The 20,981-nt window shown below is 37.4% G+C and overlaps 1 protein-coding gene across 1 annotated transcript in view; it reads left to right on the forward strand.

Annotated features, from left to right (window-relative positions):
• Positions 1–12,046, forward strand: part of EFEMP1 (EGF-like fibulin extracellular matrix protein 1) — a 50,271-nt gene extending 38,225 nt beyond the window's left edge. The window contains exons 7-11 of the mRNA XM_026696052.2: positions 4,956–5,075; positions 5,963–6,082; positions 7,070–7,193; positions 7,879–8,074; positions 8,985–12,046. Coding sequence (XP_026551837.1) covers positions 4,956–5,075; positions 5,963–6,082; positions 7,070–7,193; positions 7,879–8,074; positions 8,985–9,143 — 719 coding nt within the window. The 3' untranslated portion in view covers positions 9,144–12,046. The remainder of the gene's footprint in view (positions 1–4,955; positions 5,076–5,962; positions 6,083–7,069; positions 7,194–7,878; positions 8,075–8,984) is intronic.
• The last annotated feature ends 8,935 nt before the right edge of the window (positions 12,047–20,981 follow it).

Here is a 20,981-nt window from a genome sequence, read left to right on the forward strand (position 1 = left end):
ATCATCTCAGGAAGAAATTTTATACTAATAATAAAATCTATACTTTTTTTAAAGTTAAGTTTAATCCTGAAAAAAACTTTATTTAAGGATGTTCTATGTTCTCCAATAAAATAGCAGTGAAATACCAGAAACAATATATAATCCTCCCTCAACAACAAAATATCATGTCTTGCTGCTCTTCTTTACTGTCTACCTATTACTAAGAAGTATGAAACAGACCTGGTGAAGAAATTACATGGACTTCATTTTCTTAATTCTCTTTATGAAATTGTCTATAACCTGTATGTGGACATTAACTTTATTATATATACCAAGTTTGGGGAACTTACAAAAAATTGTACACAGAAAATTGTTCATGTTACTGAAAAAGTCAGCTTGGTTTCTAAAATGTACATATGTAAGTTTAAAATATATGTAGATCAAGGTTCATGCAAATCTAATGAATATACATAAATTACAAAACAAATTTATTACTGCATTCTTATGGTTTGGAAATTATATGGTTATTTGGCAAAAACCCAGACAGCAGGTGCTTAATTTTTATTATATTCTTCTTCACTATCCAATAATATGTTTAGGCTAAAATCCAAATGTCTTAAACACTTAAAACTACATTACAGCTTAGTCACCACTCTTAAAATAGCAATTAAATTAATTAGTTTGATTAACATTTTTATTGGACTTTATTGAGATGACAATTAATGACAAAAACCAAATCACAACTTAAAGTAAAAAAAAAAGTGATCATGACCAATTTGTAATTCTCAGAGTTCATAATAATCTTAGTAAAGCTCTGGAAATGAGAATTAGTAAAGTTCAGGAAATTATATGGATTTTTGAGTTCCATTTTGTAGTTATGCCTTATATCATAGAGAAATTTGGGTGAAATTGGGGAAGATGACACCCAGTATACCTGAGGTTTCCCTTTAGCAGAAGACTGCCATTTTATTTTTCATGAAAATATTTAGAATGCTATATTCCAACAAATTCTCATTTCAAAACATTTCTGGAAGTAGAAACTATAGTATTTGTACTTCTAATTCTCAAAATTTGCCTTATCTTAGCTCAAATATAGAAGTAGAATAGAATAATAAAATTGGAAGGGACCTTGGAGTCCCTTCTAGTCCAAACCCCTGCTCAAGCATTATACCATTCAGTCATCAGACAAATGGCTGTCTAATTCGGGTTTGGTTATGTTTTTGTCATAAACTTAGGGTTCTCCTTGGCAAGCTGGACTGAGGCAGATAAATAGATATAAGGATACAAAAATTTAACTGTAGAAAAACTAAGAAGCCACCACAAATGAATACCAAGGATTGATGTGTTGTATGCACAAATCCATAGTATAACAAATAATATGCAAAATTCAATTTAAAATAAAAGCAAGAACATGTTTGTGGTTGTGTAGGTATATGTAAAATAGCCATAGTAAATAACGAAGAGTAAAAAAACCCCATTCCTAGCAATTAAAGCAATTAAAATGCACAATAACATTCAGATTAATTACCTAGCTAATTAATGTTATTAAATGAGTATGATGTTCCATTGATATTAGTATAATACCAGTAACACTTCAGCAGCACTTCAATAGCTACATATAAAATGCCACTAGGCTCTCATAGACTCTCTGGAACAGCTCCTTAACCACTTTCTGGAGGCACCACATTTGAAGCTAACCTATTATTTGAAGAAGATTGATCCATAATGAATGAGTGAAAAGCATAGTTAAGTAGCTTCATGAAAATGTGAGTATGTTAAGACATTTTCAATGCATTAAGATTGCATTGAAAAGGTTGATTCTGGTTAGAGAAGGCAACCTTGAAGGTATTTTGCTAAGACCTAATAGGTTAAAACCAGCACTTTGAATTGCACTTAAAAGCCTGTTGGCAACCAATGCAGAACAATCAATATCTCCCATTAAGCAAGCATTTCCATTTGAATCAATTGTAGCTTCTCGTGGTCTTCAAGTTTATATTGCAGTAATCTAAGCCTGTGATGATGAGGGCTTGAATTACTGTTAGTCTTCATGCTTCAGAAAAGGGAATAATCAGTGCCCAGCCAGAGCTTAGCAAACACTTTCCAGACTACAGCTCCCAACTGCAGTAATTGCAAATCCAGAGAAAACCCCAGGTCACGGACCTCATCCTCGTGTTAATGCCTCTCCCGCAAGAGACATCACTAAACTAATTAGAAACTTGGTTAGACTTCATTTTGCTTGGGTTCAACTTTGGTTGTTTCATTCCGTCTAGTTCCTGCCAACCTCCTGACACTGGGACAGATCACCAGGTCAGACAAAGGGTTTTGTGTTTTTGTGCTTTCAGTGACGACTCCTGGTAGCTGCCTAGAAGGTTTCCTGCAGTTTTCTTGGCAATATTTTAGAAGTGATTGGTCATTGTCTTCTATCTGAGGCTGAAATAATGACTGGCCCAAGGTCACTCGGATTTGTGCTTACGGCAAGGGCAGAACTCATGGCATCCTAGTTTCTAGCCTTTTGCCTTAATCATTACACCAATATCAAATCCAACTTATGACCTCCCACAGTAACTTCATGTAGATATTAAACAATAGGGAAATGACAAAATCCTGCTATATCACACAAGAGAGAAGCCATGTGGCTGTCCTTTCTTCCTCTTATCACCACTGAGTGAAAGCATCCACTAAAGAAAGAACAGAGCCATTGCAAATCATTGCCTCCAATCCCCACTGCTGGCAGGTGGTAAAAAAATGATGCAGTGGTCAGTAATATCAATGCCATTGATAATCTAGAATGAATAGAACAAGAACACTACTTGCATCTAAATCCCAACAAAGATTGATCCTTAGGGTACCCAATGCCATTTCCACTCCGTGGTGAGTCCTAACTAAAAAGCATCTAGCTAATCCTCTTGTAGCATGGTGCTTTGTGGACCAGGGGGTCTCCAACCTTGGCAAATTTAAGCCTGGCGGACTTCAACTCCCAGAATTCTGGGACTTGAAGTCCGCCAGACTTAAAGTTGCCAAGGTTGGAGACCCCTGTTGTAGACTAAATTCCTATCTTTCAATAACTTTTCCCCAAAAGATAAAGTTGGAAACTGGTTTTTAATTATCCAGATTGGCTGCATCCAGTGAGGGCCCCTAAAGGGAGGGGACACATCATAACTTTTTCCTCAGGCTACAAGCACCATCATGTTCCCTCTGTCCCCTATAAGATCCAAATTAGGCACAGATATAGCCATGAATGGCAGAGTGTATACTACATAGTGTCTTGGCCATTTTATCAGAACCTACTAGGCCAAAAGGAGTCCCAGCCAATGCCACAAATGATATCTCAGCCTTTATAGAGAATAAGGAAGAAATCTGACAAAAATATTAAGGTATCTTTACCGAGGCAAAAGAAGCTGAAACATTTTTTAAGCCTAAACAACAACATAACATTTGGAAGCAGCTCAGGAACATGCCTCTTTAATTCAGTGATGTATAAGAAGGAGGATGAGGTAAAGAACAATCAGACTTTATAAGGTTCTGTTATTCAATCTGCTATCCAATCTTTAGTCTTCCTGTGGTGTTCATTTCCTGGCATGGTCTACTTAGTGGGAATGTCAATTTCCATATACACTAGAACCCCTGGTCACAACCTTAAATCATTCCATAACTTTGATCGCAACCCAATTTGGTCGTCACCTGAACCTAATTTTGTAAATTCGGCGTTTACCAAAAAAAACGGTAAAAAAAGGGGAAATAGGCTGCGGGGGCGGGGGGGGGGAAATGTGAATGTTTTTTTGGAACCCGATTTGGTCACGATCAGAAGCGTTCATGACTAGAGGTTCTACTGTAGACCTTGCCCAAGAAGAATCAAAATAGAGCAAATCTAAGTGATTATTTCAGCTAAACATTGGACAAACTGGTGATAGACTAGGGAGACAGAGAAAAAAACTTTGTTCACTTTTCCTAAGAAAGGAGCTCAAAATCATAACAAAACTGCTGATCAACAGCCCACTACCACACTAAAGGAAGAAAATGAAAAGCTTTTGGCTCTCCTCCAACCACAGAGTTTGACTTGAATATGGGCTTGTGTCAATTTTGGGCGTGACAGGTACCCATGCTCAGTCAGCTTTGGGTTTTGTGTTCCTCCATCATTGCTTTAGGTATCATATTTGGTGCTTCATCTCCAATAAACCACAGAAAACTGGGGTGCAGTGAAAAACCACTGAGGTACACTCATCAGCCCTGGTTATTTTCTGTTGCCAGTAGTTCGCTATGCAATGAAACTGTCAGCTTTAGAAGCCATATTTTACTTAGAAGCTTCCAACCTGCCACATCTTAGTACTTGGGCATTTGGGAGGGGGGATTTCATGAGAGGAGGAAATTTAGACATAACAACATTCTTCTCATAAAGTCAAGGACAAGTTACTCTGCACCTAGAAAGGAGTGGTTGGAGGAATGTCTTCAGTTGGAACGATGGGTGATTGGACCATGTGATGGACTGGTGGGTGCAGGGGATGGGTTTTGATTTTCAATTATGGAGGGAAAACCCGGAACTCTCAGATTCAGGTTTTCCCAGATGTGCCAATATGACTTCTTTAATAATTTCTTACTTGGATGAACTTTGTTTCTGAGTGCTAAATGAAATGGGAAGTTTCATTGTAACAATGACATTAACTATCAAACTGCAGGGGAACCTCCTCAATGCTATGCTTGAAGCTATTCAGATCCATAAAGCACTAGGATCAACTTTATTTCTAATTATATAAGCCACTGTTTGTATGAATAAAATAGCTAGCCATTTTTATTTGTGGTATGGAGCAAAACTAAGCAGAAAAAATAGTCCAAACTTGAGAGGCTGGAGTTGCATTCCCTGTCCACATAAATTGATTTGAAGTGAACAAGCATGGATAGTATACAAAGAATATGGTGAATATGCTCTAAAATGGTTCAAGAAAAGATAAAAATGCCACATTTTCTTGTTTTCTTCTCAGACATAAATGAGTGTGAGACCGGCAACCCCTGTGCCCAACTGTGCTATAATATAGTTGGTTCTTTCTTATGCCAGTGCAATCAAGGCTTTGAGTTAAGCCCAGATAGAATCAGCTGTGATGGTGAGTAGCTGTTTAGTTTGAAGAAGTTATCAAAAACAGGGATGGGAAGGAACCTTTTGAATAGAATATGTTCACTGTTAGTAATGTGTAAAGAAAGTATCTTGCGGCTTTATTTCTTCTTCCTAATCAGAAGCTTTAATGCCTTCTTTAGACAATAGTAATATCTCTTATCACATACAAGCAAAGGGAAGTACACTGGAGTCTTATAACCTAATTTGTTCATGCTATGATTTCAATGGCCATGGAAGATAGACACTAATCTGGAAACAACTCTACACATGTTGAAATTACAGTTTCCAGAATTCCCAGGAATCACCACTTGAGAATTCTCAGAAATATAATTTTGGTGCATCTTGGAGTTTTCCCACGTGTTATCTCCTAGGGAAGAATAATTCTTCCATGGCAAAGAAATTAAAGCATGAGCAAAATGGGTTAGAAGCAAGTAGAAAAAAGACCACTTCTGCACATTGATTTTCCCATTAACATTGTGCTGAGCTCCCACAATACTATATGTCCAAAAATAGACAATCCATATCATGGCTTAAAATATTGTGTCAGCCAGATTAATACATTAGGCTCACATTCTCTGGCAAACTTTCACAATTTAAAAAAAGATTTTAGAAGGCTGATTCTTTCACTAAAATCTTGCTCTTTGAAAGCTCTTTTTGCTTTCTACTTGGTAGTAGTGATTCTATTTCTGTTCGTACACCTCATTCTTGCAGGCAGATGCAATTTCCCTCCAAAAACTGTCAGAAAGCAGGAAGGAAGGAAGAACCATTTGTATTTTGCAGCCCAAGTATCGAAGATAATAGCCAAGGAACAATTTCAGTGTAAAAGCAGATGCTGAACCTTCAATAACTGGCTTAGAAAATGCCTCTGTTTTGCAGATGTTGATGAATGTAGAGCTTCTAACTTCCTGTGCCAATATCAGTGTGTCAATGAGCCAGGAAGATTCTCCTGCGCGTGTCCAGATGGATACCAGCTGGTCAGAGGAAGAAACTGTCAAGGTAAGTTCACATATCTGCAAAAGTAATGATAATATTAACACTATTTTTTTAAAAAATCAAATCATACAAGTGATAAATCTTTGCTTAACACAAAACTTTCTCTCTGTAATATAAAATCAGGGCTGTCAAACTCGCAGCCCGTAGGAGGGATGCGTCATGCGCTGGCCATGCCCCGCCCATTTTAGCAAGGGAGGGGGGAGTTGTGATATGTCATGTGACATAATAATGCAAGCTTGACATCCCTGTATAAAATAAAATTCACCTAAGAAATGCCTGATTTAAACCAGGCCTGGCAAAAATGTGCAATCAACATAAACCACTGCTCTCCTACAGCATATTGAAAACCTTAGTTGTTCATTTGTTTAAGACTGCAAAAATCTGGGATGGGAAGGAGCAAGGAGAAATCAAGTACAGTCTGACCATTTAGTTGGGGAACTCCACTTAAAAATAGATAAAAATATAGACGATATAGATGTAAAAATAACTATAAGAAGCCTTGCATTTCTGAGATAGACTATAGTAGGTGAACGATGGACAACCCTTAGATCTCTGAGATCTGCTTTCTTTTTATATGTACTTCATGATCCGCATACAGGAGCTACAATATGTGCAAAAGAGGGGCTAAGAAGATAGTTTGCAGACTACAAAAAATAATTAAGCTCTAACTACTAAGATATTTTACAGATTCAAAGATGCTTTTCAAAGGGCAACTGGACTTTCCTGGGTTTTTTTCCCCTTGGAAACATTTTGCTTCTCATCCAAGAAGCTTCTTTAGTTCTGACTAAATGGTGGGAGATCAAAAGAAAAGGGAAAAAAAAAACCAGGAAAGTTCAGTTGCCTTTTGAAAAGCAACTTTGAGACAACTGTGACCTGGATGTTTCAGAATTTCCATAGACAATTGTAGATTCAAGTGTTTGAACAACTCCAGACTCAAAGATTGCAAATAGCAGAATTGTAGAACATTTTTCCTTTTTTTCCCTAATATAGATATAAATGAATGTGAAACACGCAATGAATGTCGAGAAGATGAGTTGTGTTCTAATTATCATGGTGGCTATCGTTGTTACCCAAGAAATCCTTGTCAGGACCCTTATGTGCTTGCATCTGAAAAGTAAGGGAAGTTTGTTTATTTTATTTTATTTTATTTATTTTATTTGTCAATTCCTTACAAGATAGTTTGGTGCGGTTAACCTTGAGTTTGTATCTATTGTGTGCTCTTGTGTTGTTATGATTGAAGCTGAAGTATTCATTGACAGGTAGGACATTGCAATGTATGATTTTATATACCATACTTAGATCAGACTGAAGATGGCGTAATTCAAGGTTTTCTAGGTCTAGAATTTCAAGTCTGGTGGCGTAAGGTATTCCACAACGAGTAAAGGAGTGGAGAACTCTTCTTGCAAAATATTTCTGGACTTTCTCAACTGTGCTAATATCAGATACATAATGTGGGTTCCAGACTGGTGAGCTGTATTCGAGTATTGATCTAGCAAATGTTTTGTATGCTCCAGTTAGTAGTGTGATATTACCAGAGAAAAAGCTACGTAGGATTAGGTTAACAACTCTTAATGCCTTTTTGGCTATGTAGTTACAGTGGGCTCTAGCACTTAGATCATTAGAGATGAGTATTCCAAGGTCCTTTACAGAGCTTGGATCATCAACAAGATCTTGACTATTCGGCTTGTATTTTATTTTCTGATTTTTTTTAATCAATAAGTTACCAATAGAGTTCCAAACCGAACACCAGTTTGTAATGGAACAAGGATGTTTTTCAATCATTGTGCTTTCTTTTACAGTCGCTGTATTTGTACAGTGTCTAATCCTCTTTGTCGGGACTTGCCATATTCCATTGTTCACAAATATATGAGCATCCATTCAGAGAGGACTGTGCCATCTGATATCTTCCAAATTCAGGCAACCACAATTATCCCCAATACAATTAACACCTTCCGGATTAAATCTGGAAATGACAATGGAGACTTCTTTCTTAGAGTAAGTATTCTGTATGTTCTTCTGAAATTTCTTTGATGCTGAAAATGGAATTCAGCAAATATAATACATGCCAAATTAAAGAGGATAGAATCAACAGCTTCATTGTGAAGAACTCTTTTGTCCCATTGTGTCATCTGATCACTGCTAAAGACATAATACATGTTTTATCTTCTTACTACGTTTTTAACACAAAATAACTCTGTTGTCAGATCTCAGAAATGAAAACACACAGTGATTCTTTAAAGCAGATTTCTTTATTGTCCCACACCTATAGACAAATCTTGCAAAACTGAAACAGACTGCTACCTACATCAAGCATATACTCCGGGAGGTATTAGGAAGGGGCTGTTTTCACCTTTTTTCTCTTACATAAACCACCTGAACTAAATTGCCTCTTACTCCTCTTGAATGCTTTCCCTTCCCTCCTGGGAATCCAGACTACATTCCATCACATCTATGTTGGGCTGACCCAGAGATTCTCAATAAACTTCCATGGCCAAGGGAGAATTTGAACCTGCCCTTGGTGGTCCTAAGTTTAACACCTTAACCATTACAATATGCAGATTATATCTCTCTGTGTGAATATCTATATAGGAGTATATACACTGACAATGATTTTGAAGAAATGCTTCCAATCTCATGCTAGCGTAACAAATCTGTTATTAATTAAGGAAGCCATATTTTAGAGTCATTAAAATGACCTAAAGCAGTGGTGTCTTTTTGCGGGATCACATTGAAGCCTGAAAAGGGATGTGATTGCTTTAATTAGTAGAAGAAAGAAAGTTGCACTCACACTTGTGTAAGCTCTGAAATATATTTTCTAAATAATTTTCACATAAGTACGTATCCTGGGAAATTATTTGTGGGTGCGTTGGCTGTACATTAACATTTTTTCCTTTCTTTCTTTCAGCAAACAAGCTCAGTGAGTGCAATGCTTGTGTTGGTCAAGCCATTAACTGGTCCACGAGAACATATCATTGACCTGGAGCTGTTGACGGTCAACAACATGAACTATCGGTCAAGTTCAGTACTAAGGTTAACACTTATTGTGGGACCTTACTCTTTTTAGTTACTGAAATTAAGTAATTTGAAAGCACCCACAGCAACCAAAGAAGCTTTCTTTTGAATGAAGCACTTATGATTTTATTTATAGATTTTACATGGTGTTTTTTTAAAAGAAAAAAAAACTTTATTAAAGAAATCAGTAGTTGTAACCATGCTATTACATAATATAACCTGGATATTGTCACCTTCTGTTGAGAAACTGCACCTCTTTCATACTTACAATAACTTGTAATTATTGCCATCCTATAGCATAGCAGCTCTTTTCTGGAAAAAATGCATGGAGGCAATGAGTCAAATTACATTCTTACTCAGCTCGTGCTTCTCTCTGATCACTAGAAGTTGTAATCAGAACATGAATAAGCTGTGTGCCTATTTGGGGGTCTTAAGCAAACAGAATTTCCAATTTCATAGAAACATCTTGTTTTTGACACATACATACTTGTTCATACAATGATCATAGCTGAGTTGTGGGGTTAGACCATAAATATAGTTTATGTAATTTCAAAAGAAGCCTTCATACATTTTCAGAATAACTTGGAAACTAACCTTGTTTTCAGTTGTGATTTTTCAGGGCATATGTGCAAGTATTTAACCCAATATTACAATAGTACCACTTTTATCCACTGAAATAATGGGCATCGTAATCCAGTATGCCAATCCTTTGCTTGCAAAGCTCCATTTATTTCAACAGAGAAAATCAATCCATATGTGTATTTTTCTCTTTAAGAGGATGGAATAAGCCAGCTGTTAAGAAAAAGGGCTTCACATGGTCTTCATGATGTGGTCCAGACCAAAAAGGGTCATTTTATTATTTATTGACAGTAAACTCAATAGGACCCTGATAGGAACTACATCCACCTGGAGGGAAGTAAACAGTGGGATACCCCAAGTTTTTAGGTCCAATGCTCTTCAGTATCTTCATAAATGATCTAGACAAGGGAAATGAAGGGGAACTCATCAAATATGCAGAGGACAGTAGGCTGGCAGGAGTAGTTGACACGCCAGAAGACAAGCTCAGACTTGAATACTGGGCCCTATCCAACAAAATGAAATTCAACATAGACAAAAGTAAGGTTCTATACTTAGGTAAGAAAAAAAGTGTAAGGTTTTACACTTAGGTATAAACTAGGTGAAACTTGGCTTACTGCCAATAACTGCAAGAGGGATCTTGGACTCCTAATGGACAACTACTTAAATATGAGCCAACATGGCGTGGTAGCAGCCAAAAAAGCCAATGCAGTCCTAAGCTGCAGTAATAGAGGGATAGAATCAAGATCAGATGAAGTTCTAGCCTTTTTAGATGACACTTGGACCATGCTTACATCCAGTGCTGTCACCACAATACAAAGAAGAATATAGAGAAGATCAAAAATGATTAGGGGGCTGGAGGCTAAAATGTGCAAAAACCGGTTACAGGAATTGAGTATGTCTAGTCTAATGAAAAGAAGGACTGGGGGGACATGATAGCACTATTCCAATATTTGAGGGGCTCCTATAAAGATGAGGGGGTCAATCTATTTTCCAAAGCACCAAAAGGTAAGGCAAGAAACAATGGTTGGAAATTAACCAAGTAGAGAAGCAACCTAGAGCTAAGGAGAAATTTCCTAATAATGGGAGCAATTAACTGCTGGAATAACTTGCCTTCAGAAGTTCTGGGTGTTCTGTCACTGAAGGCTTTCAAAAAAGAGACTGAAAAAGCATTTATTTGAAATGATATAGGGTCTCGAGCAGGGGGTTGGACTAGAAGACCTCTGAGGTCCCTTCCAATCCTATGTTCAAAGTTACTAAATTGCTACTGAATTAACTACCAGTGTCAGTAGTACATACATATAAATAGATATACACAGACAGCCACCCAGTGCACAAGGTTCTATGCCTTTCCATTCTCTCACATAGCAAAACTAGGAAATAAACCCTGCCAGTGACACTCAAAATACATATTGGGTTACATGGACAAATTCCTGCTTCATATGTGAAGGAATCACATATTTTTCTAACATAAGTGAAAGGCAGCAAATCCCCAATAGGGATAAGTTAAAGTGCTTCTAGAGAGGAATTATTGAAGTACTGTATTCCTTTGGGGCCCTATAGTGGAATATATAGACTCTTCTCTAAATATTAACCTGCATATTAAGGACATTTGAGTAATGTACATCCCTTGCTATTGTTCTTTTAAAGTGCCTTACGATTAAAGAAAAGCAAGAATTCTGTAGAGAGTTATTTGTTTTCATAGTGGAGGGTTTTTTTAAAAACCCATAAAGATTAATTGGAATGATAAAAAGGAAATAGTTAGCACTTGGTGTTTCCTGAGCAAAAGATATAGACAAATCTTTTCTACTTAAACATACCACTCGTTGATATTTTAACTTTTCCAAAAAAAATAGGACATAAGGAGAGAGGTATTTGCCAAACATTAGTAAGCCTCTGAACCAAAATAATAACAATCATTTGGAGAAATCATTTTGTATAAGTATTATGGTTTGTACAGGTAGCCAACCATTCAAATCTCCAACATAAAAATGGGGAGAAGTAGATATGTGTTTGTAAACTAAAATCCTCCAATCTAAAAAACAGCTGTTTTTATATTATTTCTTTTTTAAAATCATGTTTGGCTCTGGTTTTTCTGTTTTTAAATTTGAGGTCCAAGAGTTAACTTCTCTTGATAAAGCTTTCTACAATATGACATTAAACTTAGTCAACCAATATATCTGTTTTATAACTCAGAATTGTGATTCTAAATGTAAGGTGTTTAGCAAAAGAAAACTGTAATAGGACCTCGAGTTAAAAGCATTCTTTTGTATTATGTAAAGACTTCTCTTGCTTCTTATCTAAAAATCATAACAAAGAACTCTTTGATGTACATTTTTCTAAAAAATAAATAAATAAAAGAACATATCTTTTAGTGGATTCATTTTGTCTTGCAAGTTATTTTAAGCTAAAGGACAGCTCAAAGAAACCAGATCAGTGACTGGTGTATGTCATTAATTTTACAGGGATGCACAGGTTCACACCGGCTATTGTCTGTCATTTAGTAGCAGAACACATATTCTCATGGAAAGTGGAAAAAAAAAAGTTAAAGGGAGCATGGTTAGAAAAGTATCTATTGAAGTATGTGCTATCTAAACATTTTAATTCAAAGAATCATTAATACTTTGTAATAAAATATTGTTTCCACTAACCTATCTGAATCAGTTCAGATTGTTGCTCTAATTCAGCAATAGGCAGCATGATGCCCATCACTTTAATGGGCAGAAAGCAATTCCAAATGAAGTGCTGGCTTCTGGCAAGTATAACCTTTGTTCGTTGTGTGAATTGCAAAAAAATAAATAGGAAGGCCTGCACATTATTATTATGCAATTACATAACATGAGAAAAAAGCAGGCTGAAGTGGGGGGGAAGGGAATAAGAAATGGATGGATCCAAATACCAGATCCTAGTGAAGGGAGAAGCATGGGAATGGCAGAAAGGAAGTCAAGAGAGCACTAGACACATCTGAGAGGAGAATCAGAGGTTGCTAAGGAAAGGAGGAGCACTAGGCTGGGGGAGAGCTGCAGAAAACCAATAGCATCCAGCAAAGAAAGTGGGCATTTGAGGGTCAGCCTGACATGATGGAGAGAACCTGGGAAAGTCAACACTGATTGAAGATAGCTGCAGAGATGGAAGGATGGAGGAAGAAAGCATTGAAGGTATATGATTGTGTAATATGGCAACTGATACACGAAGGATGAACATTTGATAGTGGAGTGCAGCCTTTATTTCAGCAAATGTTTGGATGCCTTTTCGTGTTTTGACAGCAATTTTCTTTTTAGGGTTTATTTTAATTTTAAAAAGTAGGTTACACCCATTTTTGCTTGTTCATATCCCACCTCCCAATATTCTATGAGACTTAGCCGCAATTGTCAATTTTAAAAAGACCATTCCCTTAGGCCATGGGTATCAAACTCACATCATCGCAGCTGTGTCACATAACATATCAGGATTTTTCTCCTCTTCACTAAGCCAGGATAAGAATTCTTGCCCCTTATGTTATGCTTGCTTGGGGGGAGTTGCCACTCAAAAATCTGGGTGAGCCTTTTGGGCTTCCATCATGCCCAAAATCCGTCTTTTAGAGGCAGTTTGAAGATTATTTGCAAAAGAAATCAATTCCATAAATTTTATGGGATCCAATTCAGAGCAGTTTTAGATTAGCACAGGGTCCTCACTTGAGGGTGTCCTTGTGGCTCAAACTCTAGGCTGGAATGGTAGAATGTGTATCTTCAAGTACCAGATAAAATCTGGCTCTGTGCTACTTACTCCTTTAAGTGACTTAAAGAGTATGTGCAATTGACCTGAAATCTGCTCTGTGCTTGCAACTGTTTTGAAATAACATAAAATTGTCCCTGAAGTACAGCATCTTCCCAGAAACCTGGATCGTGTCAGTAAAAAAAAAACTCTTCAGTAAACAAGCCTGCTGTGGGCATAGTAACCAAGTTCGTTCACTCTTCAGGACCACCTGAACATGAGTCCAGTGGGATTATTATGTTTGGACATCTTTAAAAACAGGAGTTTACTGTTGAAATCCATCACCATAGTAGCAGGCAGTTGCTTATGTTTTGAAAAGGCCAACCACTTATAGCTCTTCAACTCAAATACAGAACAGCTGCTTAACTGATCATATGCTATGCGTATGGGGGCCCACTAGGGATAAAGGCAACTCTTCATCAAATAACATTTAACGCCCTCGCATTTCCATCAAAAACCATAAACTCTGCTAGATGGCAAATCTCCACATTTCCCAGGTGGGGGAACACCTGCCTGGTACAAAATTAAAGCACACAGCATCTGGTTGCTGTGGAGGGGGAGGCGAATCGTATTTCATCTGGCCCACAGAACAAATGATGGTTGCTAGTGAAAGGAGAGAGGGTAAAAAGTCAAATGCTTTTTATAGTTAGGCAAAAACAGATGTTAAATGGAGCTGTTTATCTTGTATATACTTTATGTATATGTTAAAAGAGACAGACCCTTTTAATAAAATATGAGTTCAAATTGTCCAGTTCAGAATAGTATTCTGAGCATTTCACAGTTAATAATTTCGGTAATATATTTCCACCTACCATCACTCCTGTCCCAATCATTACTAGTGGACACAAGCTGAACAGGTTGCAATAAAGGACTTTTCCCAGCCCTTTCTGTTCCCTTACTCTCAACTATCATAATTTACAACCAGTAATACTGAGAATGTTGATAAGTGTGAACCCATATATAAACCCATATAAAGTGTGAACACATATAAGAAGCATCTGAATGGAGGAAGTAACCCTAAGTCATATACTGATTGATCTTCTATTTTGCATTATGAAATACAAAACAAAAAACAAATCCCCAGTCTCTACTGCAACTTTTATAGAACGAGCCTTCAAGAAGCCTTCTGGGTAGAGCCTCTGAACACCCCTTGTCCAATAGGTCTAGAACTTGAAAGGTCTAGTCAGGATTGGCGCTACTGTTGTGCCCCAGCAGTGCCAATCCTGGTATCTTCTATTGCAGGGGTTTTCAAACTTGACAGCTTTAAGACTTGTGGACTTCAACTCCCAGAATTCCATCTACAGTCATGTTAGCTCAGGAATTCTGGGAGTTGAAGTCCACAAGTCTTAAACTTGCCAAGTTTGAAGACCCTTGTTCTATAACAAAACAGTAGAGTACATTGGTCACCAATTCCACTTGAAGAATGGAATCTTAATGTAATAGTTGCATGCTCCACACACACATCCAGGACCTTGCCCATGCAAACAGATTTATCAGTTTGCTTAGTGAAATGTCAGCATTTCTCTGAGAGTACATTTCATTTTTAATTTCCTTCTGGAGGACAATTGGCAAATAATTCATATTTTCCATATGGCAATGGCATACCTAGCATATTTGGGCCCTAAAGCTGATGGGGTGGGGGTGAGTGCTAAGCACAGCTGCAGGAACAGGAACAGAATGCAGGCTGGTCCAATCACATTACTGCCAGCCTGCCCTTCTCCATCTCAGTTGCCTTTGTCCTTGCAACTGTTTGATGTGCCGGCAGTGGTGATCCAGCTTCCCACCCATGACCACCATGTTCTGGATAGGATACCATCTTTGGATAATGTAGCTCATTGTCGGTACCTGGAGTAGGCCACTCCCACTGCCTTGCCTTGATATGCCATTAAAGTAAATCTATATTGTAAAACAGCAGTTCAACACTGCTGGTCATTCTGTGCACTATACAGATCGTCCTTATTTAGTGACCACAACTGAGAGCAGCAACTTGGTCATTAAACAAAGCAACTGCTAAATGAATTCGTGCTTATAATCTCACTTCAGTTTTCCTTTGCTTTACTAACCTGCAAGGACTGTAAATGTGAGGATTGGTAGTAAAGTTGCTTTTTCATCACTGCTGTAAATGCAAATAATGATTAAACAAACCAATCGCTAAATGATGGGTAGTTGCACTGCCAAATTGTTGGATGGCATTCTATCACCCAAAGGAGGCAATTGTGTTGCTTTGCAATTAAGAACCAGGATTGAAAATCTTCCACTTAGAGGTATAGAGAGCTTTGCTTTTAAAACATGAAAGGTTAGGTCAGGTTAAAATAAAAAAGTCCATTGAGTACTGTGAAGATATCAGCAATGAAGTTAGTCACATAGCAGTGCAAAAATGCTTCTGAGATTGTGGAGGGAATGAAGCCAGCAAGTATGTGGAAGTACTCTGTGTCAGAATAAGAAATACAGTTATGTATGGTGGGCTAATTAAATGGAAAAAATGGATAAATGTGAGCCTAGAAAACAGATAACAATGTTGTGCAAACATTGCAATTTACATATGAGCTTCTGGAGAACCCTAAGGAATAACTGTACTAAATTACAAAACACACCCACACACAAAGACACATTTTAAATGTTTTCCAAATATATTAATGGATATTGTTAAAAACAAAGGATATAGGAAAATGGATCTTGATTTGTGTTTGAATGAAAACCAACTAGGTAGACCAATCTGATCTATTCTGACTTTTATTAATGAAGAAAGTAAAGTATGGTAAAAAGGCAATTAAGTTCAGAAAGAAGTGTTTAACTGCACAATACTACAATTCTTCCACATTTCTGAATATTAACTGCTTTTTCAGTGGCTTGTTGTTGCATCTTGGTTAGGGTATTTAATTGAAATATATTTGGATATATTACTATTATTACTATACAGCCAAAGACATGCTGTCCAGCACCATGAGCACTGTATTAGCTGAATCCATACCATTTTAGAAGTCGCTTAGAGAACTCAAAACATCCAAGGCAGATACATGTTTTAATTGCATCTTGCAGGAACTTCCCAAATTCATTGCAAAGCCAGTACCAACTTGATTAGTGAAACAGAGTTCAGGCTTGTCAAGTGAACATCTGGGCATGACTTCCTGGCCCCAGATAATTGTGACTGTATGTATGTGTATGTGTGCATCTATAATCCTTCCAAAATTCAATAGGGATATATATATATATTTACTTCAAATGATTTCTATGAAAGACTGCAACCAGCCATTTCATTCCTGTCTAATCAAGAACTGAGCTTTATATCTTAGAGTCCTTATCTTTTAATCCTAATGTTTAATGAGGCTATTTTGTCTTTTGAGAGCTAAAAAAACCCACAAACAACCATAAAGATCTGGCAAAGGGACAGAGTGGGTAAACATGAAGAAACATGTTGAGGACTTTACTGAGAGGCCCGACTGTTTTATTCTTTCCCAAGTCATGAAACTCAAAAATAGAAACATGAAACTTTAATGGGAAAGAAGAATTCTGTCTTTGCTCTGGAATGCTTAAAAGGGGGAAGCCCTAAATTATCCAGTGCAATCTTCAACCAAGCACTAAATTTCATGGAATTTAGAAAAGTCTGTTATAGAGCCAGAGATCTATTTATTGTTTTTCCCTCTGGATTTTTTTTATAACCATGCATAAAGTTTTCTTTTGAACCATGTTCACATAGTTCTGTCAGCAGGGCAGTTCTAGAGGTAAACCAGGAAACTCCCTTGAGTGTTCACAATCAAGGAATGCCTGATGAAAATACACAGATGTCTTGGAGAAGACAATCCTGGACTTTGAAGAGGTGCAGAATGGCCTCATAGCAGCTTATTGGCTGGGAGATGACCTATACCTTCCAAGGGACCAGCTAAGAATCTCCAGTGTTCAGAACACCATCACTTATGACATTAGATCTAAATCATAGGCATCTTCAGCCAACCATGTTAACATCAAATGATGAAATGTATTTCACACCAATCTTTCATAACTGTGTTGCAGTGTTAAATGCAGGAGCATGAGGTGGAAATTATGTTGTGACACACATTTCAATATGTGCTCCCTTCTCTTGCATGGATTCCTATGTAAGAATGGACATGTAATGCCACTGCTCTGTAGAACAACTTTTTTCTATCAAGGGCCACATCTCCTCAGAGGTCAAGATTTTGATGCCAAATCCCAGTGTAATCAAAGGGAAGTACAACAAAATGGATGTGAGATACATATCTCCACCAATCCAGTTCTTTCTTTATGGGGAAAGGAGAGACAGATTGTCAGAGGTCTGGATCAATTACTTTACGGGGTTCTCCAAAACCCACCCAAACCTGTAAAAGCCACCATATGTTTGAACTGTCATTGAATAAGTAGTTGTTAAATGAAGATCACTAGTAGCTGCTTCGCCTGCTTTTCCCTGTTATTCCATATAAATGCAGTGAAGCAATGCCATTTTTATATACCTATATTTTTATATACCCTATATCACCAGGCTTGAGATTTTGGGCTTGGACAACCTTGAATTACACCGCCTACAGTTAGACTTAAGCGTAGCACAGAAAATTATCTGCTACAATGTCCTACCAGTCAATGACTATCCACTATTGACCTCACACCATCCCATCCCTGTCCTATTGTCCCCATTTATTCGTACCTATTTCCTGTATTCTTACTCATGTTTATACTTATATCTATTATCTTGTAAATGATTGACAAATCAAATAAATAAATAAATAAATAAATAAATAAATAAATTTTGCATATACTTCCAGGCCCTACAGCCAATTGCTGCCAGAATTCCCTTGCAACACTTATTGATTTGAGATCTTTAGGAATTAAAATAAAATTGACAAGAATTCTGCCAGCTTCTCCTTCTAGCCCAAGGGACAGGAAGAATGATGCATCAGTCTTCTGTAAGGTTAGTAAACCGTTGTCCAAATATAGCCAAGCTGACAGATATAGAAACAAATCCAATCTCTAACCAGGCAACCCACATTGATAGAACACCCTTTTTGGGGAATCTTACAAACATCTGACTTGAAAGAATTAGGAATATCTGAGTATGTAGTCTGGATATAGTTTGCATATATCAACCTAAACTACATTTCTAGAAAATGAACAGGCTTAATTTATCAGCCTGTAACACAGAAATGTCTCTATTTAGTAAGTCTATACTACAACAGACTTCACATGAAATAAACCAAACTTCTATGATTTATGCCATTGCTATATTTATTTCATCACCTAAATGATATAAATTGATACAAATTGTATTATTTTCATGTTATCATTACACAAATGGTGCAAATTACATAATTTGCACAATGTACATAATGACATAATACAAATTACATGAACTGATAGGATAACACACTTTCGTATGTAACAGGCATTCATTGTAACAGACACCCTCCGTTAGTGTGGTAAAACTAGGTTTCATTGTAAAAAGATTTTCTGTGACCTTGGAAACAAGCATCCAAACATAAAAATACACATACGTTCTAGGCCAATCAATTCTTTAATTCTTTTGTGGTTTTTTTTATTTAATTTATTTAATTTTTATTATTTTACAAATAATAATCCCATCCAATCCAGAACAGCCAAGTTCAGATGCCAAGTTAGTTCAGTAGCATGTAATACTAAAGGATTTTAGCTGATACTGTGACTAATTTGGAATGATGTTATTAGATACTATAAAAGAAACAAGATTTCAGGCATAATCTGAAGACATATTCATCTAAGAATTTTTCTGAAGCTTGAAGGTTTATGAACCATTTGAAAAAAAAATCCAGCAAATAGGAAGGTCGGTGACAAATGTCCAGGTTTACAGAATGGATCCTGTGTGGATTACTCTTTCCAGGAATCAGTGGGTGCATATGCACTGGTGCATTTCAGAATAGTTTACCACTGGTTTGGTGGGTATGGCTTAGTAGGCACACTTTGTGCACGTGCACACTTTGCGTGCATGCACCAAATGTGCACTTTGCGCAGGCACAGAGTCTTTCCAACTCACCTCCTGCAATCCTGCACTCTTCCTGTCACTTCAGCAGCTGACTTGCGGCAATCTGCTGTGCCGCGCAAAGCAGCTGCGCTTCAAAAGCAGGGAATAAAGGTGAGTATGGGAGCCCGGGCAGGCAGGTGGGCCCAACAGCAGCCCCTCAGAGAGAATTGGTTCAGTCTCCACTGATCTTCAGCACTACCGGTACTGCAAAACCGGTAGATTACCACCACTGTGCATATAATACTTAACATCCTAAAAGTAAAGTGTTTTTTGCATTAGGCTGAATACCTAAAGGCTGCATGGAAACCATACAGTTTTTTTGGCAACAGGATAGAAGTGGTTTACTGCTGCTTCTTCAGATGGGCTTCTGCATTCTAGTCTTAACCCCAGTGTTCCCTGGAAGTACCCAATCAAAAGCCTAACCAGAACCCACCTTGCTTGCCTTTTAAGCCCAAACAAAGTTATCTATGAGCTGTGACTTGATAATATGAACAGCTGTTTGTGATTGTGATTGTTACCTTTGAGTCAGTGTTGATTCTTGGCAACTGCTTGGACAAGTCCCTACAGTTTTCTTGGCAAGGCTTTTAGGAGTGTTTGTCATTGGCTGCTTCCTGGGCTAAAAGAAAGTGACTGGCCCAAAGTCATCCAGCTGGTTTTATGCCTAAAATAGGATTAGAACTCAAGGTCTCCTGGTTTCTAGCCTGGTGCCTTAACCATTAAAAATACTGACTCTTTTTAACAGTTTAGTGTTCTTCTAATGGCACAGAGCAGCTTAACATTGATTTATCTTTGCTTCTGGTTTCTCCACCCTTTGGGCTTATAAATAGAGATAGGCTAGGTGAAAAGCGATCTTCCTCTTGATTAAACTTTGCCTTTCTGCTAAGTTCAAGAGTTATCCAGAACTACTGAATCTCTAAACTCAGCTTCCTCGTTGCCGATTCCTATTTGGTCACTGCAAGAATGATGCTGTCCTTACTGATTGTGGGCAAAAGTAAGAAGAAAGATTGGTGGATGCTGTGGGTTTGTATCAGTTCAGGCAACAACTGCCAGATCTTATTAATCATGAGAAGAAGCACAAATAGATAACCTGGAATAGCAGTTTAGCCACCTGGCAAGTTGCCTAATTAACAAGTGGTTCCCCTCTCACCAAAGGCAGTCTAAATAACCATGAGCAATCGAATAGCCACAGGAACTGCAGCTGTATGAGGTGGGCCCAAGAAAATTAATTGCTAAAGAAAATAGTTGTAGCACTCATTGCAAACCCTCAGGAATAAAAAGTAGTAAAAACAACAAATAAATGCTACCAAGCAAAAGCAGCAAACTATCCCTCACTCCCTTAATAGATTTAATTGTGATATAATTAGCAGCACCCACCAAACAGAATTGGGTTCTCTGAACTGGTTAATATCACCATTCTGGACAAAAAAAGATTAACGTGTTTTCAAGAAACTGCAAAAACTATTATTAAAAACAGGTGCAACATTCTTTGGCGGAGAAAAAAACCCAGTAAACCTGTGTTGGCATGGAGCACAGTTAAGATCTGATACTGGGAAATGC

This window comes from Pseudonaja textilis, chromosome 1 (genome assembly GCF_049901715.1).
Source record: "Pseudonaja textilis isolate UNSWEBS1 chromosome 1, rPseTex1.2, whole genome shotgun sequence".
In the NCBI taxonomy this organism is placed as follows: domain Eukaryota; kingdom Metazoa; phylum Chordata; class Lepidosauria; order Squamata; family Elapidae; genus Pseudonaja; species Pseudonaja textilis.